A 22,328-nucleotide genomic window follows, 5' to 3' on the forward strand; every position below is an offset into this window, starting at 1 on the left:
TTCTTTGGGGCTCTGATAGCTTCGGCAGGTTAAGGTTTGTTAGAAAGTGTCGGATTTTATCCAACGGATATATATCTTTTTTCCGAGCAAACAAGTTTTTAGAAAATATCGAGAGCTCTTTTAAAATAGAATGTTGGTCCGTCAAAATGGAATTTTGAACTTTTAATCGGTTAATAATTTTTTTATCTCCGTGGCGCTTTTCTAAATTTAAAAAATATTTCGTGTTCTTTTCACCTTCTTCCGCCCACTTTGCTCTAGACCGAACAATCGCGGGCTTTGTACGATTCATTGCTAGATTGTTAATTTTTTGTTTACAATTGTTAATTAGGCGCCATTGATTTTCGTTTTTTAAGGTTCCATCGTTAAGAAAGGAATTTTCCAGTTTAATTAATTCCGCTTCAAGGCGAATTTCCTGTTTAATAAATTGTTTACTTTTATATGAGGAATATGCGATAGACACACCTTGCAGTACGCATTTCAGGGCATCCCATCTAATATGTGGCGTTGTATCGAGTTCCTGATTTTGTTTAAGATAGTTTTGAATTTCATTTTTAATTAGGTTTATGTAATTTTCGTCTTCCAACAAGGATATATTAAGTTTCCAATACCCTTTACCCCGTGGTGTTGGGTCAAGCAACAGCGTTAATTTTACTATTTTATGATCTGATCTGACACTAGGTATGATATTAGCTTTAAGCGTTTTGTTTATTAAATTTGAAGAGGTTAGAAAGAAATCTATTCGACTTGCGACTTTTGGGTTATTTTGAATACGAGAAAAATTTAATAAATTGGGATGTTTTACTCTAAATATGTCATTAAGATTATATATTTGCATCAGCGAAATAAGTTTAGCACGCGCTTGTTTGTTTGAGTGGGCTAAAGCGCCACCACGTTTATCCAGGTCGTTATTTAGTGTTAGGTTGAAATCTCCCGCAATTATCATATCATAACATGTTAGTTTATCAATATTCGAAAATAAATTTGCAAAAAAATTTGGCTCGTCACTGTTTGGAGCATATATGCTAGCCAAGGTCAATCGTTCGTCATTAATTTTAATGTTTAGAATAATAAATCTACCGTCCGTATCCTTGATAACGTCATATATTTTGTAATTTATAGTCCTAGACAAACAGATCGCAACGCCCTTGCTCCTACTTGTGCCGTGCGACCATTCTATTTCGCCCCCAAATTCCATTTGCCATAGTTTTTGATCTTGCATAGTACAGTGAGTTTCTTGCAAACAAGCGATATGGATTTTTTTATGTTTCAGAAAATTAAATACCGTTTTTCTTTTAAGTTTATCTTGGAGACCGGCCACATTATACGATACAATTGTTAACACCATACTTATAAAATAAAAAATCAATAAATAAACCTATAATACAATCATGTTTTACTACCTTCTATTTTCCCGGCATCCGTATCCCTTTCAAATGTCATTCCACAGGGACATGTGTACGGCTTCTCCGAAGTGACGGTTACGGAGTAAATCTTGCCGCATTCACAATGTATGGTTTTTCCTGCACAGATGTTATTAGTGCAGGCGCGACTTCTTGACTTCGGGGGCACAATGTTCATGTTGTTGCATGTATCAGATGCACATCTAAATGATCGCTTGTCACAGGTTACACAATCGTAAACCTGCTCATCGTTCACAGCTTCTCTTGAGTACTGCCTGCAGCAAGGGAGTTTTCTCATTGTACGATTGCTTACACATCCTATGATCTTACACATCCTATGATAGTTTTTTTAATTGGGACCAAAAACCTTTCGTCGTCCGCGCAACACGCAGTCACTACATCATAATTCAAGTTGCAATTCCAGCAATGGAACTTATCGTTGGACTCCAGTATCCACGTCTCTCTTTTGCAACCAGGGCAATCCACATTTATTTTGTTTTCGCTTAGGCTCGAAGCCTTAGGCTTTTTTCCTGTTTGAGGGGAGATGGTATCACGCCTACGTTTGTAGGTTACCTGTGTAAAAGTGTCGTCTGCTTCGTTATCAGTGATGTTTATGTCAGTCTCGCACTCGTTCGGTTGTGATTCCTTATCGGCTTCTATTTTATCTTTATTATTGCCGTCTGTAGAGTCTCGAGATAAAACTGATACGGACTGGCTTGCGCTTAATTTAGGGAACTCTCCTAACTTTTTAGGGCAATTAGCGAATTTGTGTCCTTTTTCGTTGCAATTTTTACAAGTAAAAATTTGATTTTCATATGCCACAAACATCTCGTACCCCTCTATTTTGATATAGCTCGGAATTGTATCTGGTTTTAAATCTTCTTTGTTCATCAGAATTGTACGAACTCCAGTTATAAGGTTTTTGCTGTCTTTACGAAAATAAACTTTGTGGACTTCCCCGAATCTTTCCGAGAATACTTCTTGGATTTTTTCGTTACTTAGCGGGATTGGCACCCATCCTAATGTAACTTTTATTTTGTCTGTATTGTAAAGTTTTATTCTGTATATGCTGGCGTTGCATTTTTCGTTCAAATCTTCCGCTAAATCCACCACTAGTTTTCTTGTTTTGCAAGTTACATCTATCAAATTCCCTTTTCTTATCGAAATTCCAACAAAGTTTTCTAGCGAGATGCTACTTTCTATCAAATAGTTTAGAAGGTCTTCCCTTGTGGTTCTTTTGACTGTTCTAAAGCTTAGACAGTTGGGCCTTTCTAGCCCATTGCTTTTCTCTTTTGCTAAGGCTTTAGCGTAGCTCATAACCATTTTTACTGTAAACCAAAACACGACCGCACGCGACGCGTCCAATCGTGGTATTGACAAATCAAATAGCAGGTGTGTAGATTCCAGCTGATCTCTAGTGCGCCAACTAGCGGTCGACTTTGACGTCTACAGAGCACCATCTAGCAGATGGTAATGTAGCTACGGCAACTAAAGCGACACAACTGACGTAACAACGAAAGCGACGCAAACTGACGTGTAAAAACTGAACTGACGAGTAAAGCGACGCAAACTGACGTGTGAAAACTGAAGTGACGCAAACTGACGTTACAGCTGAAGCGAACCGACGAAAGCGGGGAACCGACGAAAGCGACAAAAGCGACGAAAGCGACGCAAACCAAAGCGACGAAAGCGACGCAAACCAAAGCGACGAACGAAGCGATGTGTTGCAACACGCACACGAGCTAAAGGCAGCCGAAGACTGACGACTCTCCTTATTCAACTAGGCTGATCCTAGTATTAGGTCAATTGAGTTTAATATCTGTAATAAACAATATCATAAACCTGACAAGTTTGGGCCATTGCCTTATGGTTAGAGTGTAGGCCTTTTATTAGGGGGAAGTATGTAAATTTAGTTAATAGATGTTCTACCACACAAACATTAAGGAAAAAGCAGTCATTAAAATCAATTGTTAACATTTAAAAAAAAAGAAAAATTACAATAAAATTAAAATTTTAAAAAATATAAAAAAAATCACAATAAAAATATTTTACCTTGTCTTTTAGAAGACTATATGTTACCTTTCTTCCTACATTTCCATTTAGATCATCATTAGATTCTCCAGATGTTCCTTTATTTTTTATTAAATTATCATCAGATTCTTTAGATGTTCCTTTATTCCCCATCAGATTCTCCAGGTTCACGAGGTCGTCATCTGAAACCTTAAAAAAAGCTGGAAAGCAGTTATCTGTGTTTAATTAAAAAAATAATTTAGTTAACACATTTACCTTGTCGTTCAGAAGACGATATGTTACCTATCTTTCTCGATTCCTCATCAGATCATCCATTCTTCATCAGATCATCATTAGATCCTCCAGATGTTTTTCTTTTGTTCACCAGATCCTCCAGGTTTACGAGATCGTCATCTGAAACCTTAAACAGAAAGCTGAAAAGCAGTTATCTATGTCCAATTACAAAAAAATATTAGTTAACTTTTTACCTTGTCGTTCAGAAGACTATATGTTACTTATCTTTCTCGATTCATCATCAGATCATCCATTCTTTGTCAGATCATCATCAGATCCTCCAGATGTTCTTCTATTGATCACTAGATCCTCCAGGTTCACAAGATCGTCATCTAAAACCTTAAAAAAAAGCTGGAAAGCAGTTAAATATGTCTAATTAAAAAAAAATTTAGCTAACTTTTTACCTTGGTCGTTCAGAAGATTATATGTTACCTATCTTTCTCGATTCCTCATCAGATCATCCATTCTTTATCAGATCATCATCATATCCTCCAGATGTTCTTCTTTTGTTCACCAGATCCTCCAGGTTCACGAGATCGTAATCTGAACCCTAAACAGAAACCTGGAAAGCAGTTATCAATTCTAATTACAAAAAAATTTAGGTAACAAATTACCTATCTTTCTCGATTCAAAGGGTGACATCAACAGAAGGTGACATCATCAAAGAGTGACATATTCGGAGAGTGACATTATCAAAGTGTAACCTAATCCACAACACTGGATTGCATTAAGCACAATGTAGACAAAATGACCTCGTAAAAATTGAAAAGAATTTGATATGTTATTTGGTACAATTGTTTAATTTAATTAGAAATATATAAAATTAATTATTTTGATATACCTATTTATTGCATGAATATCAAACTTTCATTAAAAAAATAGATAATATTAGAAAATAATTAAGAAAAATTATTATAATAAACAAACTAAATTAATATTATTTAAATATTAAATCAAATAAACAAATTGTAAAGTAATTAAACTAAATTAAAACACTAACCAACAAGTTATTTAACAAATACAAAACACAAAATAGTAGCCTACTTATTAATAGTAGGTAACTGATAATTAGTGGTTTAATAATTATTAGCCAACTTAACAAATAGCTTACAAATCAAATAGCAGGTGTGTAGATTCCAGCTGATCTTTAGTGCGCCAATTAGCGGTCGACTTTGACGTCTACAGAGCCCCATCTAGCAGATGGTAATGTAGCTACGGCAACTAAAGCGACACAACTGACGTAACAACGAAAGCAACGCAAACTGACGTGTAAAAACTGAACTGACGCAAACTGACGAGTAAAGCGACGCAAACTGACGCGTGAAAACTGAAGTGACGCAAACTGACGTTACAGCTGAAGCGAACCGACGAAAGCGACGAACGACGAGCGACCAAAGCGACGAGCGACGAAAGCGACGAAAGCCACGCAAACCAAAGCGACGAACGGAGCGATGTGTTGCAACACGCGCACGAGCTAAAGGCAACCGAAGACTGACGACTCTCCTTATTCAACTAGGCTGATCCTAGTATTAGGTCAATTGAGTATAATATCTGTAATAAACAATATCTTAAACCTGACAAGTTTGGGCCATTGCCTTATGGTTAGAGTGTAGGCCTTTTATTAGGGGGAAGTATGTAAATTTAGTTAATAGATGTTCTACCACAAAAACATTAAGGAAAAAGCAGTCATTAAAATCAATTGTTAACATTATAAAAAAAAGAAAAATTACAATATAATTAAAATTATAAAAAATATAAAAAAATAAAAAAAAATCACAAAAAAAATATTTTTCTTTGTCTTTTGGAAGACTATATGTTACCTTTCTTCCTATATTTCCATTTAGATCATCATTAGATTCTCCAGATGTTCCTTTATTTTTCATTAAATTATCATCAGATCCTTCAGATGTTCCTTTATTCCCTATCAGATCTTCCAGGTTCACGAGATCGTCATCTGAAACCTTAAAAATGAGCTGGAAAGCAGTTATCTGTGTTTAATTAAAAAAATAATTTAGTTAACACATTTACCTTGTCGTTCAGAAGACTATATATCTTTCTCGATTCCTCATCAGATCATCCATTCTTCATCAGATCATCATCAGATCCACCAGATGTTCTTCTATTGATCACCAGATCCTCCAGGTTTACAAGATCGTCCACTGAAACCTTAAATAGAAAGCTAGAAAGCAGTTATCTATGTCTAATTTAAAAAAATAGTTTAATTTTTACCTTGTCGTTCAGAAGACTATATGTTACCTATCTTTCTCGATTCCTCATCAGATCATCCATTCTTCGTCAGATCATCATCAGATCCTCTAGACGTTTTTCTATTGATCCCCAGATCCTCCAGGTTCACGAGATCATCATCTGAAACTTTAAAAAGAAAGCTGAAAAGCAGTTATCTATGTCTAATTTAAAAAAATAGTTTAATTTTTACCTTGTCGTTCAGAAGACTATATGTTACCTATCTTTCTCGATTCCTCATCAGATCATCCATTCTTCGTCAGATCATCATCAGATCCTCTAGACGTTTTTCTATTGATCCCCAGATCCTCCAGGTTCACGAGATCATCATCTGAAACCTTAAAAAGAAAGCTGAAAATCAGTTATTTATGTCTCATTAAAAAAAAAATTTAGTTAACATTTTACCTTGTCGTTCAGAAGACTATATGTTACTTATCTTTCTCGATTCCTCATCAGATCATCCATTCTTCTTCAGATCATCATCAGATCCTCCAGATGTTCTTCTATTGATTACTAGATCCTCCAGGTTCACGAGATCGTCACCTGAAACCTTAAACAGAAAGCTGAAAAGCAGTTATCTATGTCCAATTACAAAAAAAAATTAGTTAACACATTTACCTTGTCGTTCAGAAAACTACATGTTACCTATCTTTCATGATTTATCATTAGATCCTCCAGGTGTTTTTCCATTCTTCATTAAATCATCATCAGATCCTGCAGATGTTTCTTTATTCCTCATCAGATCCTCCAGGTTCACGAGATCGTCATCTGAAACCTTTAAAAAAAGCTGGAAAACAGTTATCTATGTCTAATTAATAAAAAAATTTAGTTAACTTTTTACCTTGGGTCTTCAGAAGATTATATGTTAACTATCTTTCTTGATTCCTCATCAGATCCTCCAGGTGTTCCTCCAATGTTCATTAAATCATCATCAGATCCTCCAGATGTTTGCCTATTCCTCATAAGATTCTCCTGGTTCAAGATATCTTTATCTGAAACCTTAAAAAGAAAGCTGAAAAACAGTTATTTACGTATAAATAGAAAAAAAATTAGTTAACATTTTATCTGGTTGGTCTGAGGACTATCTGTTACCTATTTTCTCTATTTCTCATTTTATCATCATCATCAGTGTCATCTAAAACCTTAAAAAAAACAACTAAACCGACGCAAACTGACAACTTTAGAATCAAAGCGACGCAAACTGACGCACGCAAACTGACAATGTAACAATTATAGCGTCCGACGAAAGCGACGAAGAATAATGAAATCGACGCAATTTGACGTAACAATTAAAGCGATCGACGAAAACGACGAATGCGACGAACAGCGAAAGCGGCGAACAACGAAAGCGACGAACGGAGCAATGTGTTGCAACACGCGCACGAATTCAATTTAAAACTAGATTTATTTGATAAATAAAATATGGTTCGAAATTGTTTGATTCTTTTTTATAAATATAATTTATTTAGTAGGTTTATTAATTAAATTATAAATTTAAATATGAACTTTTTTATATTTAAACCTAATTTTAACAAGCGAACACGCACTCATTGATATTGTAATATAAAAGTAAACTAAATTTAAAAGCAAAATACCGAGTTTAATTTTTTAGTAATCAAACAAGTATTAAAATATAATAATAACAAAACAATTAAAACAAAAATTTTACACATTTTTTACTTATATTTTAACATTTTACTTAAATTTTCAACCAATATTTTTTACTTTAATGGACAGCGAAAAGGACGATTTTTGACGGCGACCAGAACGCTATTAAATTATTCAAGCGTTAAACTCACACTGATTCGTTATTTTATAAAAAAAAAAAAATAATGATTAAACGATATTTAGCTGGAGTTAAATCTTCATTTTAAATAGCAACATACAAAATAATAATACCAACAACATATTAAAATTTCAGCAAATTTAATCTTTAAATTTTAATAATAAAATATATTAATTAGTAATTAGTGATAATTAAATGTCGTTAATAGGAGGTTTGCGATTCGTTGGGATAATAACAAACATACTAAAAATTCAGAACTTTTAGTTTTAAAGAACAAAAGTTATCGTCTTTCAAAATTCGTCAAATAAGAATAAAAACAATAATAATAATAATAATAATAATAATAAATATAATGACAATAACAATATGTTTCGAAATCTAAGATTTCGAACCATAATAATGACAATAACAATATGTTTCGAAATCTAAGATTTCGAACCATAACAAGCCTTAAAAGCTAGGGTGTAAGCCTTTTATTAAGTTGGAAACATGTAAAAGTTGTACAATGGTAAATAAATTTATTATCTATTTAATATATATATATTTTTCAAAAAACAAGTATCTTACCTATTCCTCGTCAGATCATCATCAGGCACTCCCTTTCTGCGAGATCGTCATCTACAACTGCAAATAATAACTGGGGGCAGTTAATATGTCCAGTTAGGTATTATTTATTTATCCGCTTTTAAATAGTGTTGTTTACTAAATACGCAGACTGTTAAACGCAATTCGCCAGACAATAAAACAACGAATGTATCGATACGCGCACGATCCTACCCCTAACGCACTGCATAACCAGATCAACAACACCATATAAACTATAAACATTTTAAATACTAATAATAATAAAAATAATCTACTTAACTCGATTTGTTGAAGAAAAAGATGGCTTCGTCATCTTCAAAGGACGCTTTCGACATGGCTTAAACTCTCATTTTAGCTAAAACATAAAACAAATATCCTGAACACTGTTTAACTTAAACTTAATGGCGGACAAGCCGATCCAAGAAGTCAAGTTGTGACGTCAGTTGTGACGTCAGTTGTATTCATCCGCAACGTATTATGCTAAAGGCGTATAAAGAAATAGTTTCTTAACTAATCAAATTTATAAAAAAAAAACTAACAACGTCGTTATCTTACAAAACAATTTAAAATAGAAACCTTCATTAATTTTAAATATTTAATTAAATATTAGCTCTATAAACTTACTACTAAACTGTATACCACATGTTTTAAAACAAAACCTAAAAGCGTTTCTCTTAAATTCTGCGCTTCGCTCAAATTCGGCGCTGATAGCCTGAAACAAATTACGCTTTTCTTCGGTAACATTTCAAAAACTTTTTACCACGACCTTACTAGTCGGGTTTATTTTTGTTGTAATAATTATTATTGTTCGAAATCTAAGATTCCAAAACGTATTGTTATTGTGAATATTTTTATTATAACTAAATACGTAATATTTGATATATAAATTCAGTTAATATTCTTAATTAAGTAATGTTTATACATACATTTATTTTTTAACAGAGAATAATTTAAAAAATGATCAAATAATTTCGAACCATATTTTATTTATCAAATAAAACTAGTTTTAACTTATTTTGTAGATTACAATCTAATTAAACAGCGTAAATGTTAGCCTTCTCTTATTTTTTTAAATGTTTTATTTATAGTGTACTTTTATTTCCTAACAATAGTTTGAAACTACAATTTCAATCCATTTCGGAGTTAACAGTTAAAAAAATCCTTGTCAAAATATTGTCGCAAGACCAGGAATATTGCTTACCACAACCTGCAATTGTTATGCTATTTTTTATGCTATAATATAACAACGTGTATGCACATATAAATATATTATGATAACATCATATATGATTATTTTGTCGATTTTAATTATTTAAACATGATTAACAAGGTGACAGCGCAGTTCAACCAAGACAAATCGAATTTATCCGATTAAGTTAGATAGACTCTCCTATTGATGTGTGCTCATTTGCATTTAGAATAGTTTTCGCTCAATAAGGCTAACGCACAAGCAGTCCCCAAAGTAGTTGAAAGATCGATATTCAATTCAGTTGTGCCGTAAATTGATTTCCGTCGCCCTTAGTTATTAGTTGATGGCCCATTAAACTTTTTACAGGGGCAGGTAGTTAGTGCTATAACAAAAACTGTTTGACTGGTAAGCACTTGACTCGTAAAACTGCATCTAACAGTCGTGCAATAAAGATGAGCCAGGTTGTATATGGCCAACGTTAGGTTAGAATTAGATAATAAGCAAGGCTATTTCAATTTTTATGACCTAATGCGATTAAAAATAGAGCTTATTATATAAGCTTATCTGTGATTGAAAATGAAGATATTTTATCATTTGGTAAAATCGTGTAGATTTTTTACGTAGTCACCTAATAAAAAATGCCTATTTTATTGATTTTAGAGTAACTACTTTTTACCACAAAAATCGTAGTCATGACGCTAAAGCAATAAACAATCAGAAAATAACAAAATTTATTTAAGAATATCTCAGCGGGGAAAGGGTTACGTTACTAGACTTGCATTATTCATAACATGTTTTCACGTTTTAGCGAAGCAGCGAAAATGTACCATTGTAACGAAATTCATGGTCGATATGCACATATAGCCTAAAGTTATTGTCGAGGCAGTACTGAACATAATAAAACTATATTTCAATGAGGTAATTAAGTAAAAACGCGTATTAAAAGTTAAATTCTTCTGACAGCTTAAGGCATAAGTGTTATTGTCAGATTATAAGGTGTGCGTTAGGCAGTGTCGTCAGAGAAAGCGATTATGCATACATGTGGCTTCATATTACGTGTGGTATAAGACCAGTGCTTAACCAATGTGTTTAAAAGTTCGATGAAACTTTTGTATTTTAATACTTTCTCCATAATTTGTTTTTATGAGCCGAAATACCATTAACATTACGAGGTGACGTCGTTTTGCCGGTCAACAACCGATGAAATCACTCATTTTTGAACTTTGTTTACATATGCCTATCCTACGCATTTAATTTCGTCTGGGTTACGGTAAACCTTTGTTTAGTTTTATATGCAGAATAATATCCAGAAAATTAGTAATTTTTTAAGATGGTGTGATTAACTATATTAATTATGCTTTTTTAATGTTTATATAGAAAAATCACGTGTGTCTTGTTGATACTTTTTTAATTAATGGCAGCATGGAAATTATTGGGACCTTCTGTGTTTCTGGGATTAAGTTCTACACTTTTGCTGAGCATCGCATTGTTAACTGACAACTGGTACATAATAGATGCTTCTCTATACAATCAAGTATGTACAGAAAACAATGTGTTGGCGGATTTTTATCCATGGCCCATACCCTTCTACGGTCCAAAGTCTGATAAAAGAACTGCTGATTTAAAGTTGCGAACCAAACCAAAACCCAAGCATGAAAAACAACAAAACGACGACTCAAAACCTTACAATTTTGATTTACTTTTGTCTTCCTCTGTAATACTGCCGGTTACACAGCCTGCTACATTGCCAGCACCTTTGCTTAATGAAAACAAACAGGCTAAGTTTACTGACCGACATTTAAGTAGGCACAGAAAAAAGAATAAAATAAACGATCACTTGTATAGACTGGAAAGAAAGTATGGGTTAGGATTTTCAAGAACAACAAGGACAGTAGGTAAAGTTAAAGCTCAACCTAAACACATTTCAATCTCAATAAGACAGCCTCGGAAAGAAATGATTTTAAACTGGTTTTCGTTAATGAAGGATCTAAATCGAAACTTGCGTTCATTCGGAGCAAGGGATATTACTCAACGTCGATATGGGGTAACTACTTTTAAAATGTATTAAATTTGTTAATATTAACAACCGTAATCAATTTTTATGTATGACCTAATTTAATTATTTCGTATTGACAATACTAATTTCAAACGTGTGACATAATACTTTTATTAATTCAAGCAAATAATCAATACAAGTGTGTTATTAGTTTTAGAAAATAAAAAAAATTATAACCGGCATCGGACTAATGATTAATTTCCATTGCATGAAAAATATAACAAGTTAACTAAAATATTATAATTAAATTTACATTGTTGTTACAGAAGCAAAGAAATTTTACACTATTTCAGGACAAAACAAAACAAGCTTGTTCGTTAAGGCAATTTTCAACTGTCACAGGCCTATTCCGCACCTGTTATTTGCCAAGAAAAAACTCTTTTCTTCAAAAGTCCATCGATTGCGGTAATTTAAATTCAAAAAATAAATAGTTTTGAACTGCAAATGTTTAATTTATTATTAATAGCGCCTGAGATAACTCTTCAACTGCAAGAAGGGACACATTAATTAAAGCTTGTCTAACAATGTCTATTTAACATGATAACCGTTATTGAATTAAAAATGACAATTTTAAGTTAACTTTTTATTTATTTTATTTTTAGGAAATTTAACAAAATGTTTACCAATATCTTATATGGGAGTAGATTATCTTTCTTTTCCTGTGTATTTATCATCGAATGAAACAAAGCTTATAAATGGGGATGAAAAAAATTTTCTAGGTAAGTTTTAAACATTTTTTAGTAAAAAGACAAATATAAAAAATGTTGTATTTTTAAAGACATTTTTTTTCTATTTTAGACCTTCGTCGAGCTATGATATCGTTTTTGTTTCTGGCTTTGGGAATAGGTGTGTTTGGTGTGCTAGTGACATCATTCGGTTGGTACAGAAATGTTGGGTTTGAACAAAATGCTGGAGGACTTGTACAACTTATGTCAGGTAAGTCGTACTTACAACTTTATGGTAATAATTTTATCAGGGTGTAAGTAAATGTTTTTAAATTGTGCAGTGATTTAAAAAAAGGGATTCTTAACATCGTTATATATTTTTTTTTAAATTTTTTTTTTAAATATATTTTTTTCTAAATTAATATGTTTTTTGCAGGAATATTTCATTTAGCTGGTATGTGTGCTCACATTTTGTGGTGTCGATCAGAAACTAACCGTCAACCCCGGAATATTTATACTTTCCCCCCTCTGTTACTGCAAAGTTATGGCGCGTCTTGCTGCATAGCCTGGATTGCCCTTGTTTTTACTTTGTTATCAAGTTTTTTATGCATTAAGGCTGCCTTTAGTAAGCCAAAGCCACGCTCAAAATTGCAAACGTACGATAGTATCTGGTACGTTTTGTTTATCATATTAAGAGTTTCATGGTAAAGTAAATATGATGTTTGCCTTAATAAGTTATCAGCAGTGGTTTTTAAATCTTTAAACCTGTTAAATTATTTTTTAGCCAACCGTATATTGAAAATGAAGCGAACAATGCTGCAGAACAGGCATCCACTGTACCTTCGAAAAACTACATCGACCCACCACCGCTAGTGGGCGAAAATTTGGAGCCGCTCACAACACCAATGCATTGCGACAAACCGGAGGTGAAAAAAGACAACAAAACTGAAAGTAACCAGCAATTTAAAATAAGGACACCAGCCGCAGCTATCCGCGCTCTTCAGGAAGAAAGAAACGAGATATTACAATTAATGACGCAAACACTAGGCACACCTCGACACTCTTTAAAAGAACAGTCTGTAGGTAAGCGGACGCCACTGCGCCATGTTACAGCGGCACATTCATTTTCTAGAACTAATTTTCGACCAAGCGACATCCCTAGTTCAAGTCAACATGCAAGGGAAGTGTATAAACGTAGGACTAAGTCGTTGCCACGAGATACGGACTCTGACAAATCAGAGCTTCCAGAGGTAACACAAGCTATAGGAAATTCTAGAAATTTATACAGAAATAACACACAGCCCAAAGCTCCCTACTCTGCCACACTATCCAGACTTGATAACGTTATAAAACGTTATTCAAACGAGAGAAACGAAGCTAACCAAGTAAAAATTGCTGAACTTTTTCGCTCTACCTCGTTGGCTAAAACGCAACAGATCGATAATAACACATCAGATCAGAATGACGAATGTTATTCAACAGCATCAAGTTAACTGTTTTTATTTCGCCATTAAAGAAGAATTATTTTTGCATATGTGTTGTTTCGTTATGCTGCTGTTTGTTGTATTTGTTGATTTTCTTTCTATGCATTATATTTATCTCAAATGTACACTTGCCATTAATTTATTATGGACAAGGTTGTTTTTATATAGTTTTATCTTCTGTTTTATTATGTAACAAGAATATCTGATCAAAAAATTAATCATAATCTCACTGTATTTAATGATATTCATGTTCTAACGAAATAAAATAAAAAACGAAGCTATTGTAAATTTAAAACAACGTTTTTAAAAGTTACCTCAAATACCCACACAAACGACAACAAAGGACTTTTTTTAAGTCAACTGATTTTTTATATTTAAAATTAACTATCCTGGCAACCTAAACAAAATATTGATTAGGTTAATATAATTAATTAGGGAAACTCCCACGGATGAAACGTAAACAAACAACAAAAAGTTTAACCCGAACTTCTATTTTGGTCATCTCCATAACAACACATATTACATTGTTATTTTTACAAAAATTATTTTGCTTAGCCTAATATTTACACCGCACATAAGTTGTTGTTTTTATGTGGTACTGTCTTGTTACCGAGTGGTTCCGTTGGTTCCCCCTTTTTCTATGTACAAACAAAACGAAGGAGCTAAAAATTAGAAGTTGTGTGTTAACTAATACCGAGGACACGCAAAGCACGTGTGGTGTAGTTTGTCACGGTTTCCGGTAAGTAAATATAACTGTTAGCTTGTGGTTAGCATGGGGAAGTTTTTTATTGTATATTATTAGTTTGTTTTGTTGTTAGTTGGTTTAATTTTGTTTTTTTAGCCGTTTTTTAATCATTAAATTTTAGGTCCTTATCTGCTAACTTACACATAATTTGACAGTCTGACTGTGCGCTACTCTTTGATGTTGATGGCTAAGTGATAGAAACATAAAATGTTTTTGTTTAATAATATTACAATTATCAAATAAAACATGTATTTTACTTAAATTAAAAACAGAAAGTGGGAGCCCCTACAGTACAAAGACTTGATAAAGTTATGGGTTGAATTTAAATAACTAAAATATATTATTATTTTTTACTAGTATAAGAAAAAAAATGTGTAATCAAGTTTTAAATTTCTAAAAGTATTTTTTGACCAATCAACTAATAAACAAATAAAATGGCTGTTACACAAATGCAACTTGTAATTGGAGGGTTTGCTGCATTAAGTCTGTTTCTACATCTTTGTTGTGCTGGTAATTTTATCCCACCTTCAGAAATAGGATTTATTGGATCGATATTCGGTTACCTTCACACTCTTTGCAATGTTATTGGTAAGTATTTTTAAAAAACCTAACTAAATTTGTATAGGCTATACAATACCTTTCACTTTTAAAATGTTTTGTGTTAACATGAAGAAAGTCACATTAGATTAGAGTAGTACTATGTACATTTTTTCTAAAAAGCCTCATGATTTTATTACTTTACATGAACAAAACACTTTTTTTTGATTTTGTGTAGTTATAAAAAATATTTTTCCAGCTTGATATTTTTAATTTTGTTTTTAGCTCGTTTATCTTTGTTATGTGTCTGTGCACTTATTGCAACAAGATTTTATCGGCCAGAACTTATTCAATCTCGGGTTAACTACAGAACAACAATAAATTACACCATGAAGCTCATGATAGCAGCATGTAGGCCCTACACTCACTTATTGTTTTTTTAGCTTTAAAATTGTAATCAGTGACAATGCACTTTTTAATTTTTATTTGAAAAAAATTCTGTAATTTACATTACAACCAAATTTTTATATTTTTACGACAATTTTAATTTTATTTTGTATCTTTTTTAGTGTTGACAACTGCTTTTCGTGTCATCTTACCGGGCCCAGTTACTTATTTTTCAAAGTTCTACAAACTATCGATATTCACGTTATTTATTGGTACTGTGATAAGTGTCCTTGATTTTAATTCAAGGGGATCAGCAACTCTGAGCAGAAAAGTTCCTTGGAGAAAAAAGAAAGAATCAAATGAAAAAACTGAAGAACAAAAAATTTTAAATCGAAGTTCAAGTTCTAGCTCAGGGTAAGTAGAAAATTATATTTTAGTATTTTAAAAACTTAAACCTTGTTCGAATAGTCTAAAATTAAAATAAACTGTCAAACTTTGTCAATACAAAATTATTTTTATTAGAATTAAATTTATAAAATAAAACTTTAGGTATTTTGTAAAGCATTTGCTAGTCATTGTTATGTTGAGTTGTTACATTGTTCATTTCTAAAATTTAAAAAAAAAAATTTGAATTTGTTCCTAATTATTTGACCTCTCACGAACAAAACTTATTGCTATATCCTGTATCAACATTTCTAGTCAATTTCATGGTGTGTGCTGCCAGAATAATATAATTTAAATTTTTATTTTGTAATATGATATACCCATATAGTCAATCAATGTTTTTACCATTTCTCAGAAAAAGATAAACTTTTTACATTGAAGATATTGTTTAAACTAATTAAAAACTTAGATAGGCATATTTATGTATGACATGCTTTTAATAAAGTAACAGAACAATGAAGAAATTTTGGAAAGTTTTATAAAAGGGATATTTATACACTTAAATTAACCTAAATAAAAAGTCAGCAGTTTTTCTTAAATACAGTTGTTGCAATATCCTAAAAAAGGATTTCAGTTCTGCTTTTATAAGTATAACAAGTTAGGCACGTTGTTGTAAAAACTTCACCAAGCAGTAATTTTATCTTTGTTGAGTAAAGGATCAGTATTGGTAGTGTAAGTTATTAAAAGAATTGGTAGTGTAAGTTATTTAAAAGAGTTTATAAATTCTGTATGTATTGGATTGATTTTTGTTTTTTTTATCAACTTGATTGTGATAATATCTTTTTGGACATTGTTGGTCATGAAATATCGGTAATGAACTACCAACATTGTTTATAAGGAAATGAGTAAATTTTAATTAAGCTCGATTGTTTTTGTTATGTCCATTTCAATTTAAAATTTTAGTATGACCTTATTAAACTAATTTTAAATCTTTGAGATTTCATTATTAAGCATTTTCTTTCCTTTGATGGAAGTAAGCTCATAATATATAAAAGTGGAGATAAGTAAGATTATTATAGTAATAGGTCTGCCCACATATGATTTTTAAATAAAGCTTTTTACATCCAGCTTTATACACCAGTATTAAAAAGACTATTACATAAAAATCAGTAGGCATTTATACACTGTGTAAAAAGAAAAGCATTTAAGGTCTTAGTTTGGACTGCTTAATTTAAAGTGTTATTTTCTTAAAAATAAAACAACTTTAAGCACATGGGAAATTGTTTTGAGTTGCTGTTTTATTGCTTCGGTGGCACATCTAAGGTAAGAAAAACTTAGTAAATAAATAAAGCAAAACAACAAACCACAAAGAAATAGTAAGCAGCAGATCACATGTAACATTATATCAATTTTTAAAATGGTTAAGAAGCTAAGTTCTAGATACAAAGTGTATAGTGTAATTCTTATACATTTGTATACTAAGGATGATTCGAAGGAGCCGCTTTTGCCTAAAGCAGCAAGCCCGGAGATTGAATATGCGCATGGTTTTGATTCAACATCTCATCAATCATACGGCAGTAACTATGGCGAGCAATTACCTTACTGGCAATCCTATAATGGCCGGAAAGTAACATCGGCCAGAAAGTATGCCCGGAAAAAGTATAAAAACCAAGATTCCATGCCGGAAAAAAAATCTTCCGTTACTTCTTTTCCATCTTTGAGAAGAGAAAGTATAACCTCACAAAGCACTATTGTTAGCTCTGTCAGCGAGTATTCAGACATTTTTCTTAATGGACCGCTTATTGATAAACAGTCACCATCATCGCCAACATTTTTCAGGTTTTGTTATGAATTATGTATTAAAAACAAACTACCATCTGCTGCAGATGTAACAACGGTTTATATTTTTAATACACACAAAAAAAATATTATTACTTTAATTTTAACAACAATTTTTTAATCAAAAAATGTGTATTTATTAATGGATTTCCCCTTTTATCAAGTTACAAAATTTGGTGTAACATTTTATTATTACTTCCTGTATTTGTTAAATCATGACATACATAACCAATGCCATCTAACTGTGTTGCGTTATATGTTGCCAAGAAAATTTAAGTTGTCATTTTTTTGGTTTAATTGTTTTTGGTTGCATTGTTATCAAAGGCAAACATTATTCATACATTAAACACACATTTTGTGTTTAATCCAGTGATAAAGAAATGTTTGTTTTTTTGTTTAAGCTCTTAAATGTGGGTTTAGTTGTCTTTTTATAGAATTTTACTTTTTTAAAACTGTGCTAATTTTAAATTTGTTTCAAAATAAGGTTATGTAAACTTGGCATTTGTTAGTATGGACCATCTGTGTTATTTGATCAAACTTTGTGGTTTATTTTCCTTGGGGAATATTAATATAAGCAAATTTAATAAATAACTTCCACCAAAAAATTCTAAATGGAATATGACATAAAAGTTTTAACATAACAAGGTTGCAGCTGTAAAACTGTGTTTTATGTAAAGTTTGTGTTATTTTATACAGTTCATCAGATGTGAGTTACATTCCAACAAAAAGACATCGAACCGCGATGGAATTACTTCAAACGGAAACAAGTTATTTAAAAAACCTCAACACTCTTATAAAGGTAAAAAAATTTAAAGATTTTTAAAATTTGTTTTTTTACTAAAATTGACAGTTTTAATTTTTTTCTAGATAAAGTTGTCATTAAAATTTGTTATTTTTTTAGACATTAAACATTGCCCATTAAACATTTTAAGCACACTAATGTATTATTTACAGTTTCAATTGCAGACATACAATTTCTTTTTTAAAATCAATATTATTGCTAATCCATGTAACTATAAAATGTTCTTCTTATATTTAAACAACTTGTGAATTTACTAGTTTAAATCTTTGTGTTACTATAATCCATAAAGTTCACACTTTTAAAAACAGAAAAATACAAATTTACTTTATCAATTTATTGTATTAAAATTTTATTCTATGTTTATAGGTTTATAAAGAGCCCTTGGAATTAGCAGTGTCAGAAGGTCGGCCATTACTGGATTCCAAAGATATTCATGATGTGTTCGGTGGCTTACCTGACATTGCTAAACTTCATGTCCAAATTCACCAAGATTTGTCCAACTTAATAGACAATTGGGATGAGGACTGTTGTATTGCTAATGTTATTACAAAATACCAAGATAGCTTACTAAAGGTATAGTATGTATTGAATGTAGATCGCAATGTTGTGAAGTAGTTAAAAGACTTGGCTTTACTACATAAAATTTTAAGTTAATTTGCCACTGATTTTAATTCCACCATTACTAGAATGTTACCTTCTATCATTTGGTTACTATTTTTGTTTTAAAGCATATTTATTTAATTACTGAGTTTTCCAAATTAATAAATAATGTACTTGAAATACAAAAAAGTTAATTTGTATTTAACAACTTACCCTAACTTGTTTTTTTAGGTATATCCCCCCTATGTTAACTATTTCGATATGGGAAAGGAGCTTTTATTGAAAAAAGAAAAAAGCAGTCCAGAACTTCATGAGTTTTTCCTTAATTGTTTTCATGAACCACAGAGCTTAAAGCAACCGTTGGATGCACTTTTAATCAGACCTGTCCAACGTCTTCCCAGTATTTCTTTGCTAATTGGAGGTAATATATTTCGTCATGTGGTTAATGTTCTGTTGTCTTCAAATTTTTTACCTAAATAAAGTTCACAAGTTTTTATATTGAATCTAATAACCATAAGTTCCCCTTTTAAACACCATTAGTACTACAAATTAACAGTTCTTCTTTACTTTCGTAGACTTGCTGAAAAGAACACCTGAAGGTTTAATTGATCACACAAAACTAGAAGAAGCCAAGGCTGTGTTAAAAAAGGTCTTGTCGCATATCAATGAAGACAAACGAAAGACCGAAGGAAAAATGAAAATCTTTGATATTGTTTACGAGGCAAATTATTTTAGTATTTGTATGACCTTATAGGGTTTTCAGGCATTGCTATGCCTGACACAGCTATTATTTTTTTTATTCATGAGGCACTGAAATAATTGTATTAAAGTACCATACTTGACATTGTTAGTTTTGTTGCTTGCCAATTTTGGTTAGAACACTTTTTTTTTAATCACCTAAATATTGAAAACTGCTATAGGCAACCTGAGATTTCGTTAAGGTAATCTGTTACTCAAAGTTTTAGCTGTAAATCCAAATAAAAAAAATAAATATGAAGTAGTTTTATAAAATCTTAACCAAGCCCACATAATTAACATAAACAATGTGAAAAAATTCTATGAACAAATTACAATATTCTTATTTTTTAATGTATTTTATAATTCAGGTTGACGGTTGCCCTGTTGAAGTTGTGTCATCCAACAGATTGTTTATATTCAGAGTTGATGCATCCACTCTTAATGATGGTTTGTACAGAAGTGGGGAAAGGTTGGCCTTGTACCTTTTGTCTGATGTTATTGAAGTAGCAAAGTGGAGGAATAGATCTCATGGAAAGTCAGCCCCCCTGTTAAAAGTATGACTAAAATCTATAAGAAAATATTTTAAAGTTGTTGCAATACTTAAATATATAGCCATTTTTGAGTAAAACCCACTAATGAAAATTATTTTATTTTTTGGATAAGATCAGTTACTTATTTAATGATTAACATAATACAAGATGATTATTTTGTATCAAGATTTAACGCTATATCTCAAATTTATATATAAATTTTTTATGCCTGTTACTGAAAAATTTTAGGATATATCTGTCATAATTGCATAAGGAAATCCTTATCCAAAATAGAGCTTAGTTATGCTAGCGGAAAATTAAATAAAATATTAATTTATGTTATTTAAATAACAGTGCGTAAATTTAGCTTATGTGTTTATTAAACCTTTTATTTTGGGTTTTGGGCAATATTAAACTTTAATATATTTTTCACTTATTTTTATTTTTTGTTACAGCACATTGAGTTACTGTCGTTAAACAATATAGTTAAAGTCCTGGATGTGAATGACAGTGATGAATGTAAAAATATGTTTGCAATCAAGTACATTGCACCAGAAAATTCTTTAATTGACAATGGTAAGATATCAGCATTGTTGTTACGAATTGTCAATAAGTTAAAAATAAACTTTAATAAGTATTTAAGAAAATGGTACATTTTTTGGTGTTTTCTGTGTCAAAATGATAATTATTTTACCTCTTAAATTGTTTTTAGGTAATGTATTTTTATCGTTTAAATTAAAACATATTTAAAAGCAAATTGTTAAATATTTAATAGATTTTCTGATTATTTTTTTACAGTCAATGGTAATGCAGAAGAAAGATTAAGCATCTTACAACTTATTGATGACAGAACATTCAAGGCTGCCTGGATTAAAGCCCTTGTAACTCAAATCAAGGAAGTCAAGGGAGAAAATGTCGATATTTTGGACAAAATTGACCCAGCTAATTTATCTGTAAGTATTGAGGTTATATCTAAGAATTTTAAATATTTAATTTCAATTTTAGAAACTTAAATTTGTATTTAATTTATTGGTCTCAGATTAAGCCAGTAGTTCGATTACCTATATTCTAATCAGTAGTTTTGATTACTTATAACCTAACTGTTTTGATTTCTAGTTTAAGTTAATCAAGTTTAGCATGGGTATCCCAAATATTACAAATATTTTTTTTAATGTTTTAGGCTCATGTTAAGAAGGGTTCAAAGTTGTTCAAGAAACTTAAGTCATTTACTAAATAACAAGAAAAATAGAAATCAATCAAAAAAACGCGATAAAATTACTGTTTTTTGTTCATGAATAAAATCTAAAAACAGATTTCAACTGAAAATGCTAAAATTTTTTATCTGTTATTTAATTGTGCAATGTGCATGTTGCTTGGCTTTTACTGTAAACCACTGCCTTGAGTTGATTATGAAGAATGTAGGTTAATTTTAAGCCATTATTAACATAAAAATACCACTGTTAATTTTGGTATAATTTGTTTTAAATTTATTCTGTGGTTTTTGGTGCATTTTTTAATAAATGTTTTTAACAGCTATTTAGCTTAAAAAATCCTAGTTCTTATTCATTTGTTTAAGCTAATTAATAAGTTTCTTTTTAATGTGTTATAGAAACCAAAATTTTTTATTTTTATTCGACTATTGCACTTTTTAATGTAATTCGTTTACTGATTATTGTAGATTTTCTATTTGCAGTTCAAAAATGAAGAAAAATTTGATTTCTTAAACTTATCGTTTTCTTTTACAATATGTTAATGTTTTTACTTTTCGTTTTATATTATTAGGTTCATAAGGCAAATCCTATTTTATTGAAAATGTGGGGTAGGCCTATGAAAAATGATTATCAGCATTTACACTAGTTTGGCTTTTAGTTCTTTTGAGGTTTTCGATATACTAATTCTTCACTAATACATGTAGTGTTTTATTTAGCCATTTTTTGTAGCACAATATATCTAATACACTGCTGATGTTGTATGCTCTTATTATTTTACTTTAATATGATACCAGGAAGTTAGTCAATTATGCCTATATACGGTTTTAACTTATACTCCTAGT

The 22,328-nt window shown here is 31.1% G+C and overlaps 3 protein-coding genes across 5 annotated transcripts; 2 read left to right on the forward strand and 1 right to left on the reverse strand.

Annotated features, from left to right (window-relative positions):
• Positions 1–1,508: 1,508 nt before the first annotated feature.
• On the reverse strand, positions 1,509–2,723 carry LOC145753357 (uncharacterized). Its single transcript, XM_082569768.1, has one exon. The coding sequence runs from the start codon at positions 2,721–2,723 to the stop codon at positions 1,719–1,721; it is 1,005 nt and encodes a 334-aa protein (XP_082425894.1). The 3' UTR covers positions 1,509–1,718.
• A 7,173-nt stretch (positions 2,724–9,896) lies between these two features.
• Positions 9,897–13,973, forward strand: LOC145752376 (uncharacterized). Its single transcript, XM_082568653.1, has 7 exons — positions 9,897–10,778; positions 10,886–11,552; positions 11,831–11,969; positions 12,167–12,283; positions 12,363–12,500; positions 12,666–12,900; positions 13,014–13,973. The coding sequence occupies exons 2-7, from the start codon at positions 10,923–10,925 to the stop codon at positions 13,720–13,722; spliced, it is 1,968 nt and encodes a 655-aa protein (XP_082424779.1). The 5' UTR covers positions 9,897–10,778; positions 10,886–10,922; the 3' UTR covers positions 13,723–13,973.
• An 847-nt stretch (positions 13,974–14,820) lies between these two features.
• Positions 14,821–22,247, forward strand: LOC145751807 (protein ECT2-like). Of its 3 annotated transcripts, XM_082567910.1 has the most exons (11): positions 14,821–15,046; positions 15,281–15,406; positions 15,565–15,796; positions 18,302–18,404; positions 18,774–18,980; positions 19,239–19,428; positions 19,583–19,728; positions 20,114–20,299; positions 20,731–20,851; positions 21,074–21,228; positions 21,456–22,247. In XM_082567910.1, exons 1-11 carry the CDS (start codon positions 14,893–14,895, stop codon positions 21,510–21,512), a joined length of 1,677 nt encoding a protein of 558 aa, XP_082424036.1. In that variant the 5' UTR covers positions 14,821–14,892; the 3' UTR covers positions 21,513–22,247. The 3 variants fall into 3 exon arrangements, with proteins under 3 accessions (XP_082424036.1, XP_082424038.1, XP_082424037.1); XM_082567912.1 differs by lacking the exons at positions 14,821–15,046; positions 15,281–15,406; positions 15,565–15,796 and adding exons at positions 16,474–17,089; positions 17,250–17,605; XM_082567911.1 differs by lacking the exons at positions 14,821–15,046; positions 15,281–15,406; positions 15,565–15,796 and adding an exon at positions 17,145–17,605.
• Positions 22,248–22,328: the final 81 nt, after the last annotated feature.

Source organism: Corella eumyota, chromosome 5 (genome assembly GCF_963082875.1).
Source record: "Corella eumyota chromosome 5, kaCorEumy4.1, whole genome shotgun sequence".
NCBI classification, from domain to species: Eukaryota; Metazoa; Chordata; class Ascidiacea; order Phlebobranchia; family Corellidae; genus Corella; species Corella eumyota.

What these genes read in the sequence shown, in the direction of transcription:
- LOC145753357 (XM_082569768.1), bottom strand. Translation starts at nt 2,723, where the DNA reads ATGGTTATGAGCTACGCTAAAGCCTTAGCAAAAGAGAAAAGCAATGGG.
- LOC145752376 (XM_082568653.1), top strand. Translation starts at nt 10,923, where the DNA reads ATGGCAGCATGGAAATTATTGGGACCTTCTGTGTTTCTGGGATTAAGT. An exon ending in TCAAAAGTCCATCGATTGCG is followed by an intron (nt 11,970 to 12,166) that starts GTAATTTAAATT and finishes TTTTATTTTTAG; the next exon opens with GAAATTTAACAAAATGTTTA. An exon ending in CAAACGTACGATAGTATCTG is followed by an intron (nt 12,901 to 13,013) that starts GTACGTTTTGTT and finishes ATTATTTTTTAG; the next exon opens with CCAACCGTATATTGAAAATG.
- LOC145751807 (XM_082567910.1), top strand. Translation starts at nt 14,893, where the DNA reads ATGGCTGTTACACAAATGCAACTTGTAATTGGAGGGTTTGCTGCATTA. An exon ending in ACCAAGATAGCTTACTAAAG is followed by an intron (nt 18,981 to 19,238) that starts GTATAGTATGTA and finishes TTGTTTTTTTAG; the next exon opens with GTATATCCCCCCTATGTTAA. An exon ending in TCTTTGATATTGTTTACGAG is followed by an intron (nt 19,729 to 20,113) that starts GCAAATTATTTT and finishes TTTATAATTCAG; the next exon opens with GTTGACGGTTGCCCTGTTGA.